Below are 16,446 nucleotides of genomic sequence, written 5' to 3'. Positions count from 1 at the left end.
TACTTCCTCAATCAGTCAGTCAACGAATATTCGAGATCCTGTCGTGTGTCAGACACTGTGCGGAGAGCTGGAGATAAAACTGTCAACAAGATGAATGCAGCCTCTAAACTAAAGAGTTTGTAATCCAGTGGATTCTCTGTTCACGCAACCAGGCTTCTTGTATTTTCTCTACACTTTGCTCTATCAAAAAAAAAAAGCATTCAAAACACTCACAAGTTTGTTGACCTTAAAGTGGAATCAGCTGATACAAATTAAAAGCATTTTGCACTTCAAAAAGTGATAAAGCCTAATAAATAACTCACTAATGGTGAAATTTCAGAGACATTTATTTTAGGCTGGGGTCTTCCTAATTGAGAAAAAATCAGTCTAGTTTCCCTATTTTACATCCAAACTCCTCAAATGACCAATCTATAGTCTCTCTCTCTTTTTTCTTTTTTGGAGAGGGAGTCTCACTCTGTCACCCAGGCTGGAGTATAGTGGCACAGTCTCGGCCCCCTACAACCTCCACCTCCCCAGTTCAAGCAATTCTTCAGCCTCAGCCTCCTGAGTAGCTGGGACTACAGGTATGCGTCATGATGCCCAGCTAATTTTTGTATTTTTAGCAGAGACAGGGTTTTACCACGTTGGCCAGGCTGGACTCAAACTCCTGACCTCAAGTGATCCCCCCACCTTGGCTTCCTAAAGTATTGGGATTACAAGCGTGAGCCACTCCTCCAGGCCCCAAGCTATTCTCTCTAACAGCTTTTATTTCCTGGCCTAGATCTCCCTATCATTCCCCTGAAATGGATTTAAAAACACAAATAACATTATCAGTAAGTCCAAAGATCTTTCATTAGAACTTCTTCTCTTCCATTATTTTATGGCATTTTAAATTTTTAAAATCACTCCTGCATTGAAAAACTATTATACTGAGGTTTGACGCCATAATTTGTTTAGCTCCCCTCCCACTTCTCTGTGGAATCATTTTTTTCTCCTTTAAAACCTTTTCTTCTTTTGATCTCCTAATTGTGTGAGTTCTTCAGCCTACTACTTGAGCAATTAAGCCCATATTTAAAATTGTCACTGATGATCCATTATTTATAGCTTACCAACATGTGTTCTATGGAACACTGTTCCCACAAGACCACAATGAAAAACAATCAAGAACCCTGGCAAACATTTCTCCTTTGCCTGCACATTCTATAGAGATCATAAAAATAAATGTTCTTTTTCCTGATCATACTTCCAGACGGAGTGAACATATGATACAATTCTGAGCAAAAAGGCATAAACTGAAGTCTGTGTACCCTTCGCTTTTCTTACTGCTTTTAACATGAACTCAAAGCAGGAACTGCGGTAGACAATTTGCAATTTTGAAGGATGGGCTAAATGAATTGCAGGGACATCAGCCTCCATGCTGCACTGAACATAGGTCAGCAATTGCTTACCTCCTGAGTTCTCACTACGTAAGATGAAGAAATCTTTATTTGTTTGGACTTCCGTAATCAGGTGATTTATACCTTGCACCAGAACATACTCTTAATTAGATATAAAAATGCTACATACTATATGTCCTTCTTGGAACTTCAGAATGCACATCAGAAAATTAGAGAACTGAGAAATTCCCAAGAGAAGAAACCTGTGGAATTCTCTTGAATATGTCATCTCCTAAATTTATTTGATCAAGCAGCCCTTTTCTTCTTTCTGTACTAAACTACCAACGTCTCACAGAACTGTGGCTCTCTAGCTTTTTGCTTTTCAAAGTGTAATTTCTAGACCACCAGTATCTGCATCATCTGGAAACTTCTCAGAAAACCCAAATATTAGGCCCCATCCTGGAATCAGAGTTACATTTTAGCAGGATCTTCAGTTGGTTTGTATGACACTAAAGACTGAGAAGTGCTGCTTGGGAAACACTGATTTAGAGAATAAAGTACAACTAACCTTAATATCCTTATGTGGCCTATGATTTCAAAGGCCTCTATATCATTACTGTCCCTTAATGCCTACTTCACAAATCATCACACCTAGTTCTTACTGAATGCTTACTTTGTGCGAGGTACTATGCTAAGTGCTATAATTTTATAATTCTCAAAGCAACCCTATGAGGCAGGTACTATTGTAATCGTTATCTTGCAGATGAGATAGCTAAGGCTCAGAGAAGTTAAGTTCCCTACCCAAGGTCACATAGCAATTAAGTGGCAGAATCCTTGGCTTAAGGATTTAAGGATCACTCAACTATATTGGCTTTCTAACCTTTTGTTCCCAAGCACTTTCCTGCTCTGCGTACTTTACATACATGATTCCCTCTGCTTGCAATATCTCCTCACGTACACCTTGTTAAAAGGTCTCAGCTCAAAAAGTCAGTTGTTCTGGGAAGCTTTTCTGATCTCCTACCCCAAAGCCATGTCAGATCCTCCTGGTAAACATTCCCCAGGCACGTATCTTCACTTCATACATATCAGCTTTTAAAATTATGTGTATTTTGTGGTTCTATGATTAGTGTATGTGTTTACCAAAAAACCAAGCTCCGTGTGGGCTTTAACTGTATCCTCTGTGCCTGTCAACATAGTTGACACACAAATATTTTTAGAGTATCTTTTTTTTTTTTTTCCTGAGATGGCATCTCGCTCTGTCGGCCAGGTTGGAGTGCAGGTTGGCACGATCTCAGCTCACTACAACCTCTGCTTCCCGGGTTCAAGCAATTCTCCTGCCTCAGCCTCCCCAGTAGCTGGGATTACAGGCTCACAGCACCACCCCCAGCTAATTTTTGTATTTTTAGTAGAAATGGGTTTTCATCACATTGGCCAGGCTGGTCTCAGGCTCCTGGTCTCAAGTGATCCGCCTGCCTCAGCCTCCCAGAGTGCTGGGATTACAGGCGTGAGCCACCGTACCCAGCATTTTGGAGTATCTTTTACTCTCATTTGAAACGTTTTCTCCCTATTCTGCACCAATCCAAGTTCTATCCAGAAGAAGCTATAGGATGGTGGCAAGACATTTCATTTAGCATCAGAAGACTTGGATTTGAGGCCTTGTTCCCCTACTTTGTAACTTCGAGCAGTCACAAAAACTCAGACCCACTAATTCTCAGCTCTGTTAAATGGATATAATAATAACCTCACAGTATTGGCATAAGAATTAAAATGAGCCCTGTGAGAGAAGTGTATAACCTACATAAACTTCCTAAAAATACGAGTAGGGTTTTGTAGTGATTAAGATCCCGGGTTGTGCTTAAAGGTTTCCACTCTGTAATCCAAAACCTGAGTTCAAATCCCAACTCATAATATTTGTCTCTGCAGTTGATTCGGCAATCCATTATTTGCTGGATTTTGTCATGTGTTTTGCCAATTGCATTCATAATTTATTATGCATTTATGCTTGTATCTCCTAGGTCATGTTATATAATCTATGCTTTTTATGTTTTGTCTGACATAAGCTCTTACCAGAGCCCTTTGCACACAGGGATTCAATAAATATTAACACAATCTACATTTATTTGATGAATATTGCATATCTGCTGTACTGAAAGTACATTAAGTAACAAAGGCAAGTAAGAAGAATGAAAAGCAGTACTCACAACAGTGATCGTGATTGCACATGGATATGTTCAGAATGAGTATTTTTCAAATCACTTTAAACAAAGCTGAATTACAGAAACGAAAGCCCAACAGCAACAATTAAATTACATTTGGAATAAAATCATTTGGCCTAATTTTCATAACCACAGATTTCAGAGAATACCACCACCCATGCCAGGTGTACCAAACAATCCCATTGTCTGTTTCAGCCGTGTACGGGCCGCTGTAGTATACACCATTCAGGTTTGCAGAGTGACACCTAGTGGAAGGGGGAAAAAAAAAGGAAACGACAATCAGACTGGAAAAATATTGTTCAGAATCCCTTTTATTTTGCTAGCAAATACTCAAAACTTTTGAACTATGAATTCTGCCATTTTTCAGACAAGTAAATATTTACTAGTTTCCAAAAGCTGAGAAATTTCTACAGCAGATGGCTATTGTATTTTTTCTTATTTTTAAATTTTTTTAATAATAGAGACAGGGTCTCTCTATGTTGCACTGGCTGGTCTCGAACTCCTGAGCTCAATCAATCCTCCTGCCTCAGCCTTCCAAAACGCTGGCGTAACAGGTGTGAGCCACTGCGCCTGGCCTCAGAGATGGGTATTTTAAACTGGTGAGTTTTACTGCAATAACAAATCTGAAAATACAACCCAGGCCACTCACAGTGCATTGAAAAACAAGCATTTCAATTTTCGATTGCCTTTAAACAAAAAATTAAAACAAGCAAACAAAAACGCATCCTTGTAACCTCCAGCCTTACAACCTCCTGATTCAGAACAGTGTTAATTTCATACTTAACAAGAGCTAAGGTGAGTGTCAGCAAAGCAAGGCGTGGGCAAGGTGCTCTACTCCTGGCTTTCCGGGATAATTTGCACTCACACGTTCGTTCCTCTGCTGCTAAGACTTAGCTTTCATAATTCAAACTCCCTATCTCCCGTTCTTTAAATTGCTAGCATATCAATTATTTTAATCTCAAGGGTAAGCAAACAAACCTAAACGACCATTTAAAGTTTTGCCACCCATCAACCAATAATCATTTTTTCCTAGTTGCTGAGTTAATTTTTTACATATATTGCACAAACCTAGATAAGCTGATTAGGTTATCGACAATGTAAAAATGTGTCTTTCCTCCTTTGGAGTCTGTAAATTTAGTCCTTGATATGTATAATTTACATGTAAGAGTATGTAATAAGTTTATGTGTGTTGTTATGAAATTACTTACCATATACTTCTTTATTGATACAATTAATGAAAAGATGTCAGAATTAGGATAGAAGGAGAACATTCACAAGAGGTAGTTCTGAACATCTATGGAAAAATCCAAATTATTGAATCAAAAAAGCACATAGTCTACCCATTAAGGCTGAGTGGCTGGCTTGAATCACTTACCAGCTTAATGATTCCCTCCTACTGAGCGTTCTCAAAGTCCTCCTAACTTAAATGAATGTAATTAATTGAAAATACGTACGTCAAGTCTGCAAATGTCAAAGCCTACTGTGTTTTGGCCGGGCGCGGTGGCTCACGCCTGTAATCCCAGCACTTTGGGATGCCAAGGCGGGCGGATCACGAGGTCAGGAGATCGAGACCATCCTGGCTAACACAGTGAAACCCCGTGTCTACTAAAAATACAAAAAATTAGCCGAGCAAGATGGCGGGCGCCTGCAGTCCCAGCTACTTGGGAGGCTGAGGCAGGAGAATGGCTTGAACCCCGGGGGGCGGAGCTTGCAGTGAGCCGAGATCGCGCCACTGCACTCAAGCCTGGGGGACAGAGAAAGACTCCATTTCAAAAAAAAAAAAAAAAAAAAAGCCTACTGTGTTTTTAAAACAGCATGGAAAGTAATGCCAAAAAAGAAAATACTGTAAATTGAGACTCCAGAATATACATTTTGGCATATATTTGTCTATCTAGAGACATCTGCTAACTATATTTTTATATTTGGTCTATGATTTGAATCCCATTAGGAAACCGACTCTGTGATGAACATAAGAAACCTTTGCTATTCTGAGACCAGTTTTCCAGCATCCTTTAGTTTTTAGAACAGCCTGGATTTGAAACTAGGTTGAGGGATGATTGGGGCTTCCTTGGTGAAGAAGTAGCTATGAGCAATTACGTGAAATGCTACACTAACAAAGAAAAGACATCAACACACAGTGATTGGTTTGCTACGTGGAAAAAGAACATCTTATAGGTGGGTCATAGTTATGAAGTGCCAACATTTCATGTAAATTAGAACTATGGGATAGAAAAAAAGCAAGAGTAAAAAGGAAGAAAAGATGATAGTCAAACTCACTAACAATAGGCATGGTAGAAGTAGCACCAAGTTTCTAGAACAATCGACTTCCTCTCCCTTAATGCCTACTGATTTTCCAATTGCACAGCCTTATCAACTCCTTTGATTCCAAGGACAACGTGGGCTCTGTGGCTGGCTCCACCTAATGATTCGCCTTTCTTTGTTCTCCCTGAACCCTTGTCTTTAAAGTCAGGTAAATCATTCCTTTGCCCACATTAATATGTATGGTAGTTTTCATTCAGATGCCTTAGAAGGCAGTCGGCTGGATAAAGTAGACGGTTCTGATCTCAGGATACTACTAGTAATTATTTCTGTATATGAAATTCTTTTCAAAATCAAACATTGTTGATGCTTGCAGACGACTTCATGAATTACACGTAAGTTTTAAGTCATGCTAACTTAGAAGAACAAGGGGGAAAGAAAGGAGGAGTAGGAACAGGTGAAGAAGATTGTTTTTAAAATAACAGGAAAACCACTAAGGAAAAGACCATCATCACCTTAAATTTCCAAAGCAGGAGAGAGAAATTTGTTTCTCTCCTTCATACTACTGGAAATACTCCAGTTCCTTTATAAATGATCAAATATTAAATAGACTCAAATGTTTTTTTAAAAAAGCAAAATATAGAAAAAATGACTATTTTTACAACAGCAGTAGTACTTCCTCATCTGCAGGGGATACGTTCCAAGATCCCTAGTGGACGCCTGAAACTACAGATAACACCAAACTCTGTATATTGATACTATGCAGTTTCAGTCTGCTAACCGAAACAGCTACGAAGTGAGTAATGAGCAGATAAAGAAAATAAAATTTACCAAACGGAAGGACATGATATAGATTGAAAAGAACCACTGAGTACCCACTATAGTAAACAAAAAGAAGACCACAACAGTGTATGTCACTGTAAAATTTCAGAACGCTAGGGGGAAAAATCTTTTGGGTGTAGGAAGGAAAAAAACCATCTATAGTAGTTCTCTGTTTTTCCCTATAATATATATACCTATGATAAAGTTAATTTATAAATTAGGCACAGTAAGAGATTAACAACAACTAATAATAAAAGATTATGATTATATAACAATATGTCAGCATTACAGCTTTGGTGCTTTGGGACCATTATTAAATCAAATAAGTGTGATTTGAACACAAGCACTGTGAAACTGCAACACTGGATCTGATAACTGAGACTTCTACTAAGCGTCTTGGGGCAGGGAGGGCTTTCAGCGTGGATACGCCAGACAAAGCGGTGACCCACCTCCTGGCAGAATGAATCCAATGGTACGAATCTCTGCTCAGAATGACGTGCAATTTAAAACTTATGAATTCGGCCGGGTGCGGTGGCTCACGCCCAACACTTTGGGAGGCCGGGGTAGGTGGATCACATGAGGCCAGGAGTTTGAGACCTGCCTGGGCAACATGGCAGAACCCCATCTCTACCAAAAATACAAAAATTAGCCCATGTACCCCAGAAATATATAAAATATTTTGTATCAGTAAGAAAAGAAGCAACTATGTACAATCAAAAATGGAATGAATTTGCTGATAAAGTAACACGAAAGTATTCAGTCAGAGGGTAGAATTAGGTTTCAAGATTATTGTAAAGGAAATTTCTGTATTGGGAGAGGCTTAGACTCAATGAATTAATGAAAGCCACAGTGATTGAAAAGTAGTACTATACAGAAACGTTACAGCAATAACAGCGGCTCTTCTGTGTGATATGGTCAGGTGAAGAACTAGTTGGTTATTAGGATGCCAAATATTGTCCATATGTATATATGCTCTCTCTTTCTTTGTGTGAATTTGTGGCCTTCTATTTATAACTCATCCATAATTCAGTTCGCAAATGATCTTTGTAAAAGTAATAATTTATTTCTATGACATTTAAACTTTACTAATGTACACAATGAACAAATCCTCAAAACTACTTCATTGCTGAAGAATTCTAATAAGAATGATTACTTAATAATACTAATATTAGAAAGACTAACATTACCATACATATTATATTGATAATTAATGCCTATCAGTGAGATATTATCAACTCCATTACGACTGTGCTCATAAGACATCAAACCTGTTAAACCACCAGCCAGACTGATCTTCTTCTGCGCAGTTCCCTTTATAGTTGTCATGATCTCTGTCCCATGTGCTGAATTTCATTCTTTGGTGACTAGCCCACCACTGCACCTCAGGATGAAAATTCCCCGCAAGGGAATCTCCAGCTGTTCCAGAATATTCCCCAATATTCAACTCGTAGAAATTCTAAAGTAAAAGAGCATTTCTACTGTCAGTGGAGTTCCTCTATGACCATTTTAAAATCGAGTTTATTTCATAAACAAAAGAACAGGTTCTGTTGTATATTTTTATTTCCACTGACTCCAGGGTCATATTGCACATTTTAAGCATTTATTCATGGTTTTACTTATTAGAAAATTGTAGTACCTTTTCATCTCCAACTTTGAAATTCTTATATTGAGCATAACGGCTATTTTTTTCAAAATCTGCAAGGTCGATTTTTAAAGTGTAGTCTTCTAAAAAAGAAACAAGAAATTATAATTTTTAAAAATGTCTGACATGACAAGGACTACTGCAGTTTAAAAATAATTCAGAGCTCTATTTCACTTGTACCATTTCCTTTGGCCAAGAAACAGTTTTCAAAGATTAAACAGTGACTCCTTTGTATTTATAACATGAACATTTTATCGTGTAATTTATTTGAAAAAAATGATGGATACAATATTAAATTTAAAAAAGTCTACTAGATCTCTCAGAGGTAAAACCTAGTGCAATTCACTTAATAATGAACAACAGAAAAAATAAGTGATTATTTAAAGCAATCTAACAATGAAAGGATTGACGTTTTTACGTTTAATAGTTTGTCCTCTTTTTCTTGATTTCAATAAGAATGTTGATCTTGAATATAAATGGTGACTTTTTTTTTTTTTTTTTTTTGTATTTTTAGTAGAGACGAGGTCTCACCATGTTAGCCAGGATGGTCTCGATCTCCTGACCTCGTGATCCGCCCGCCTCGGCCTCCGAAAGCGCTGGGATTATTAATGACATTGTGTAATCTCTAGTAGCTGAGCCACTAGGTTTGTAAAATGTAGTTGCCATTGCCTGCATATGCCTGAACTTGGTTATTTTCCTGATAGCATAAAAGATCAGCCAGCAAACCCTTTAAGAATAATTTGAGGAAGAAATATGAATCCTAATTGTTACCTGAAAACCTTCCTTTGATACTGGCTCATAAGATCAAGAGACTGTTTGCATCAAAGTTTGTAGAGTGGATGTCATTGGAAGAGAATTTCAGAAACAACAAGGAAACATTCTTGAGAAATGCTGTACCACCAACATTCTCAATGGCAGAGATGATGATAATTACTGGAAAATACACTAACATCAATGCCTCTAAGTAAAAAGATATTTCTGAAGAGTTGATATCTACATGTAAAAGCATTTTAAGAATACAATGTGGCCAGGGGCATTGGCTCACGCCTATAATCTCAGCACTTTGGGAGGCCGAGGCAGGCGGATCACAAGGTCAGGAGATGGAGACCATCCTGGCTAACACGGTGAAACCCCGTGTCTACTAAAAATACAAAAAAAAAAAAAAAATTAGCTGGGTGTGGTTGTGGCGGGCGCCTGTAGTCCCAGTTACTTAGCATGCTGAGGCAGGAGAATGGCGTGAAACCAGGAGGCAGAGCTTGCAGTGAGCCTTGATCGCTCCACTGCACTCCATCCTGGGCGACAGAGCAAGACTCTGTCTCAAAAAAAAAAAAAAAAAAGAATACAATGTATTGGGTATATATTCTCTTTTACATATGCTAAAGAACGATATATGATGACAAAAAATCTCTAAACGTTAAAGATATACTTTAATGACTGTAAAAATTTTATGTGATAAAAGGGCATTATATTTTTAAAATGATTAAAATAGTTGCTATCTTCAAGTAATCTTTTTTTTTCATTGTTCCATTGTTTGGAAATAACAAAGACTATTCCTTTTTCAGAAACAGAACTCTTGTCAGGTGCACCAAAGGTTATAAATCAAATTATTAGACGATATCTGTTCTATCCTCCTACTTTGATAAATAAGATATAACAATGACTTGTAAGATCAGGTTAGAATTTAGAGCCTCACTTTCCTAGGAGTTTCAAGCCAGAGCATGGAGACACTGGGAAAGAGGGTCCCTGAATAGTCCTATCACCTAGGCTCCATCTCTGGTTGGCCTCTTCTCTCTTCCCATCCCCATCTCCGTCACTTATAGCAAGGGGCTTTGGATCCACTTGTGGACATCCCAGGCTGCATATCCAAGTTCTATTCACACCCAAGTTGGGTGGATTACAAGGTCAGAGGATCGAGACCATCCTGGCCAACATGGTGAAACCCCGTCTCTACTAAAAATACAAAAACTAGCTGGGCATGGTGGCGCAAGCCTGTAATCCCAGCTACTCGGGAGGCTGAGGCAGGAGAATTGCTTGAACCCAGGAGGTGGAGGTTGCAGTGAGCCGAGATTGCACCACTGCACTCCAGCCGGGCGACAGAGTGAGACTCTGTCTCAAAAAAAAAAAAAAAAAGCAAAGCCACTCTTTAGCCTCCCCTCAAGCTTAAGGGTGCACACACCAGAAGCAGAAGATGACAGACAACACAACAGCCTGAAGGAGTCCTATAAAGCAACTCAAGGCTGTTGGGGTAGGGAATGCTGGATTCCTCATGACTGGAGTCCCTTTAAGAGGGGATGTTGGCCTCTCTTGGGCTTGTTGATTTAGCACCACAATTTCCTTGCCCCAGGGAGCTCTCTCAAGGTAGTAAAGGTCACATGAGAGAAGACTGTAGAGTGTGTAAGAGCAGCAAGGCAGGCTAAGTCAACTGTCTTTAAAAATATTCTATTACAGTCTAGATGCAGTGGTTCACACCTGTAATTCCAGCACCTTGGGAGGCTGAGGCAGGCAGATCACTTGAAGCCAGGAGTTTGAGACCAGCCTGGTCAGCATGGTGAGACCATCGTCTGTACTAAAAATACAAAAATTAGCTGGGTGTGGTGGTGTGCACCTATAATCCCAGGTACTCAGGAGGCTGAGGCATGAGAATTGCTTGAGCCAAGAGGCAGCGGTTGCAGGGAGCCAAGGCTGTGCCACTGCACTCCAGCTTGGGCAACAGAGCAAGAATCTGTCTCGGAAAAATAAAAAATAAAAAAACTTCTATTATAGAAGAGATATAAAGTCTCAATTTTTTGGCTAACCATTTAAACGTCTCATTGTTCAATAAGTAAACAAATTACATTTACCATTACTAAATCAATTTTATTGCCACTACTTCTAGTCGAGATTTATGTAGTGGGGATAAAGCTATTCTCAGAGGTAATTCATTAGCTCTAATGCTCTCATAATTAAAGAATGCAGAGACAAAAGCACTGCCTATTGTCTGCATTGATGGGATACGTGGTTGTGGGTCCAGGAACTGAAAAATACATTTTTACTGCCATGAGATTAGCCAGCCTGAGTACAAAGTCGAAATACGAAAAGGAACAGGTTTGTTGGCAAAGTTCCTTTGGGCAAATATGTACATCATAATAACTTGAAAAACAATACATTTGAATTTCATATATTTAGAAAGAGCCAAGGGTTACTGCTCTGGGGTTTTCATAGTTTCAGTAAGAAGGCAGATAAATATCAATGTGCAAATGAAACAGAAGTTGGTTTGGAAAATTTTATATATCTGGCATAAAATTCTTAAAACTAGAATAACAGAAATGTTGAAGGAAATGAAGCCTTAAATAAATTTAGAGAGCACTGATCATAAGAAGGACATACAAAGAAAGTATAAGGTTTCTAGGATTACTCAGCCTGTCTAATGTTTATTATTCTAGTGTCTCAAAGAACTTTATAACCATAAGCCTACTACTATAAATATAGAAACACCAATAGCTTTCCAGAACTTGGATGGAACAAATGAACTCTTGTCTTATTTTAATTAATTTATTATTACTATTATTATTTGAGACAGTCTCACTCTGTCACCCAGGCTGGAGTGCATTGGCGCAATCTTGGCTCACTGCAACCTCCACCTCTTGGGTTCAAGCGATTCTACTGCCTCAGCCTCCCAAGTGGCTGGGATTACAGGGGTGTGCCATCATGCCCGGCTAATTTTTGTATTTTTAGTAGAGATGGGGTTTCACCATGTTGGCCAGGCTGGTCTCGAACTCCTGGCCTCAAGGGGTCCACCTGCCTCAGCCTCCCAAAGTGCTGGGATTACAGGCATGAGCCACCATGCCCAGCTGTTTTATTTTTAATGCAATTGCAGCGCAACTTAGCATGCTTTCTTGGGCATGACAGTTGCCTTTTATGAAGGATTCAGGATCAGACTTGAGTGGGACTGATGATAATCTCAGACTACAACAGAGGTAGGGAAGACAATGGATTGGAGCAAAAGAACATGGGAGATAGAAGCTTGGAAAAGTCATTAACAAAACATTGATATTCTAGACAAATATTAAACTCTAAAGATAAGAATTTAAAGGTATATAGGGAGACTTGTCCAGATATCTGCTATTTACTTTGAAATTTATATACAGAAAAATGGATTGATGGTTGGATTGAGTAATGGGCAAACGGATAGATATGTAACAAAAACAAGCAAAGTAAAATGTTAACATAGGATACAGGTGGTAGGTTGAAACTTCTTTCAAGTTGGTTGCATCTTTGAAAAAATGTCAACATAAAAGATGAGAGGTATGTGGAAACGTGGACATTTCATATGTTATAGTATTTTATTGGAAAAACAGTGCCAATTCCCCAATTCTTCACCTCTCTCTCGTAATATGTCTTCATAACTCCTCCTATTGTTTATTTCCTTTTTTAAAAAAGTCTGAGGTGCTCCTGTGATTTGCTTTCACCAATAGAAGAAAAATGACTCCGTGCCAGTTCTGAGCCTAGATCTCAAGAGACTTACATACATCCACTCTTTTTTCTGGAACCCTGCCTGTGCTACAAAAACAAGTCCAGGCTAGCTAGCTGTAAGATGAGAGACCCTATGGAGCCAGGTTGAATCCTTCCATCCTAGAGCAGCAACTTCAATGAGGAAGTTGATTGCAGACTCATAAGCAAGCCCAGCCATGATCAGCAGAGCCCAGCCCTGATCAGCAAAATCACCCAGCCAAGCTGCAGATTTGTGAGAAGTAATAAATGGTTGTTGATTTTAAGCCACTAGCTTTGGAAGAGGATTGTTACACGTTATTATTGTGACATTAGGTAACTGATACAGTGTATATAATCTTCAGGAACCCAAGGCATCAAAAAGGAATAATTATGACATTATATATCCTTTTCAGAAGTAGAATATATATATATTCTATATATATCTATAGATATATATAGCGACATATATCCTATATATCTATATATAGCTATATATATACTATATATAGAATATATATCTATCTATAAATACATATATATAGATATTTCTCATACATATATATGAGAAAATAATTCCCCCCAACCCAATTCTAGCTTTTTTTTCTGTTTCTAATTTTAGGCAGCCACATTTTACATTTGGGATTATCACCCAAAAGTTATCAGTACCATCTGCAAATCATAGCAATTATTGAATTAGTTCCATTGCCTATAATTTGGTTAAAAAAACTGTGTTGTTTTTATTGTATTTCAAACAAATTTGACATCATTCAGACCTTACCTTGAGTGGTCAAGAAGTGAAGATTTTTATTGCCCAGCCAATATTCACCATGTTTTTGGACAAAATTTCCAAAGCCATTTTCATAGTCTTTCCATCCTCTAAAAAGTGTAAAGCGGAAGCTGATTTGAGCAAACTCCATTTGTGGTACCAAAGTGACCACCACCCACCCCCTGCTACCACCACCTCCAATATTTTCTTGATTAGTTAATTCATTTTCAGTATTCTTATTTAGAGAGATTGAAATTCTGTCTAATAGACTTCAGGATATGGTCAAAATATTTGACTTATAAATCTCACATTTGCTGCTACAAATAAAGTCTTACATCATAATTCGCACACCTGTTAAAGTTCTCACTGCCATCAGACCGTCTCTGAATTACAGTCCATCCTCCTCCATCGGACATGTCACAATAAACAGAAAATTCTGCTGGGCTCTGGAGAGGTTTGATTTTGTAAAATCCACTGAGCTTATACCCATCATTGAAAATCTCCGAACAATCTGTTTTTAAAACAAGGTAATGTAACATTCATTATGCGTCTTTTTTTTTTCCCTTAGGAAGCCTCTGAATGAGACTACTCAACATCACTGGAGACAGATAACACATGGTATAGAAATCAGCGTTTTAAAATTGCATCTTGTACATCTTCCAGTGGATATTAGGAAAGTTTTATTTCCTTTGCTAATATTTGCCACCTGAATCCTTGATATAATCATGGAGGAAAAAAGGGAGTGAAATAAGAATCTAGTTTTTTGTTTCTTTCTTCTTTTTTCTTTTACATGTTTTTTAAGAGATGGGGGGTGTCACTCTATTGCCCAGGCTGGTCTCAAACTCCTGGCTTCAAGCAATCCTGTCCTCCAGTCACAGACTCCCAAAGTGCTGGGATTACAGGTGTGAGCTACCAAGCCTGGCTTAGTTTCTAATTTCTGAGTTTTGTAGAAAACAATATTAAAAAAACAAGTTATGTGTAGTCTGTTAGTAACAGTATATTTAGGTGGAACTTACAGTTTTATCAGACGGAATAGTAAAATTTATCTCACCCATGAAGCTAAAAATGAAAGCAGAAATGTTAACACCAAACAACTAAGTTACTACAGGTTATCTTGACTTAGAGCATGATAAATCAATCTGGACATCTGAAAATAAACCCAAAACAGTAATCTTGTCAAAATCTTTTTTTATTATTATTTAACTTCTAGGGTACATGTGCACAATGTGCAGGTTATATATGTATACATGTGCCATGTTGGTGTGCTGCACCCATAATCTTGTCAAAATCTTATAACCTCTTAGCCTTGTTAGATTTTTTACTAACCCACTGAAGTTTCTAAAAGTACATACATTTTTACATGTTTTTGCTAAAAACTGCAAGCTTCTGCTATTCTTTTCATCCCTTAGTTCTTTTTTGCTGTGGTATTTCTTTGAACACTGAAGCAAATATAGCTACCCCTTTGTCACCAAAAACTGGTATCTGTTTCTTTCTTTCTTTTTTTTTTTCCTTTGAGACAGAGTCTTGCACTTCAACCAGGCTGGAGTGCAATGGTGCGATTTCGGCTCACTACAAGCTCCGCCTCCCGGGTTCAAGCAATTCTCCTGCCTCAGCCTCCTGAGTAGCTGGGATTACAGCCATGCACCTCCACACCTGGCTAATTCTTTTTGTATTTTTAGTAGAGACAGGATTTTGCCATGTTGGCCAGGCTGGTCTCAAACTCCTGAGGTCAGGCAATCCGCCCACCTCGGCCTCCGAAGTGAAATCGAGAGGTGACAGCGTGCTGGCAGTCCTCACAGCCCTCACTTGCTCTTGGCAGCTCCTCTGCCTGGGCTCCCACTTTGGCGGCACTTCAGGAGCCCTTCAGCCCACCGCTGCACTGTGGGAGCCCCTTTCTGGGCTGGCCAAGGCCAGAGTCCGGGTAGGCGTGGGCTTGGTGGGCCCCGTACTCGGAGCAGCCGGCCGGCTCTGCCGGCCCTGGGCAATGAAGGGCTTAGCACCTGGGTCAGTGGCTGCAGAGGGTGTACTGGGTCCCCCAGCAGTGCCAGCCCACCGGCGCTGCGCTTGATTTCTTGCTTGGCCTTAGCTGCCTTCCTGCCGGGCAGGGCTCGGGACCTGCAGCCAGCCATGCCTGAGCCTCCCACCCGCTCCGTGGGCTCCTGTGAGGCCCAAGCCTCCCGGATGAGCGCCACCTCCTGCTCCACGGCGCCCAGTCCCATCGACTACCCAAGGGCTGAGGAGTGCAGGCGCACGGCGCGGGACTGGCAGGCAGCTCCACCTGCAGCCCTGATGCGGGATCCACTGGGTGAAGCCAGCTGGGCTCCTGAGTCGGGTGGGGACATGGAGAACTTTTATGTCTAGCTCAGGGATTGTAAATACAGCAATCAGCACCCTGCATCTAGCTCAGGGTTTGTGAATGCACCAATCGATATGCTGTATCTAGCTACTCCGGTGGGGCCTTGGAGAACCTTTATGTCTAGCTCAGAGATTGTAAATACACCAATTGGTACTCTGTATCTAGCTCAAGGTTTGTAAACACACCAATCAGCAACCTGTGTGTAGCTCAGGGTTTGTGAATGCACCAATCGACACTTTGTAGCTACTCTGGTGGGGACTTGGAGAACCTTTGTGTCCACACTCTGTATCTAGCTAATCTAATGGGGACGTGGACAACCTTTGTGTCTAGCTCAGGGATTGTAAACGCACCAATCAGCGCCCTGTCAAAACAGACCACTGGGCTCTACCAATCAGCAGGATGTGGGTGGGGCCAGATAAGAGAATAAAAGCAGGCTGCCCGAGCCAGCAGTGGCAACCTGCTCGGGTCCCCTTCCACGCTGTGGAAGCTTTGTTCTTTAGCTCTTTGCAATAAATCTTGCTCCTGCTCACTCTTTGGGTCCACACTGCTTTTATGAGCTG

General features: G+C 39.8%; 1 protein-coding gene across 2 annotated transcripts in view; it reads right to left on the bottom strand.

The window, feature by feature from the left end:
• Positions 1-3,453: 3,453 nt before the first annotated feature.
• FGL1 (fibrinogen like 1) overlaps positions 3,454-16,446 on the bottom strand; it is a 31,658-nt gene continuing 18,665 nt past the window's right edge. For both annotated transcript variants that reach the window (XM_003256715.4, XM_004087948.3), the window contains 5 exons: positions 13,882-14,041; positions 13,543-13,640; positions 8,289-8,377; positions 7,921-8,108; positions 3,454-3,816 (listed from right to left, as the gene is read on the bottom strand). In XM_003256715.4, coding sequence (XP_003256763.1) covers positions 3,657-3,816; positions 7,921-8,108; positions 8,289-8,377; positions 13,543-13,640; positions 13,882-14,041 — 695 coding nt within the window. In that variant the 3' untranslated portion in view covers positions 3,454-3,656. The remainder of the gene's footprint in view (positions 3,817-7,920; positions 8,109-8,288; positions 8,378-13,542; positions 13,641-13,881; positions 14,042-16,446) is intronic.

Source organism: Nomascus leucogenys, chromosome 4 (assembly GCF_006542625.1).
Source record: "Nomascus leucogenys isolate Asia chromosome 4, Asia_NLE_v1, whole genome shotgun sequence".
Taxonomy (NCBI): Eukaryota; Metazoa; Chordata; class Mammalia; order Primates; family Hylobatidae; genus Nomascus; species Nomascus leucogenys.
The sequence above is the reverse complement of the archived record's forward strand: the minus strand, read 5'-3'. Positions and strand labels throughout refer to the sequence as shown.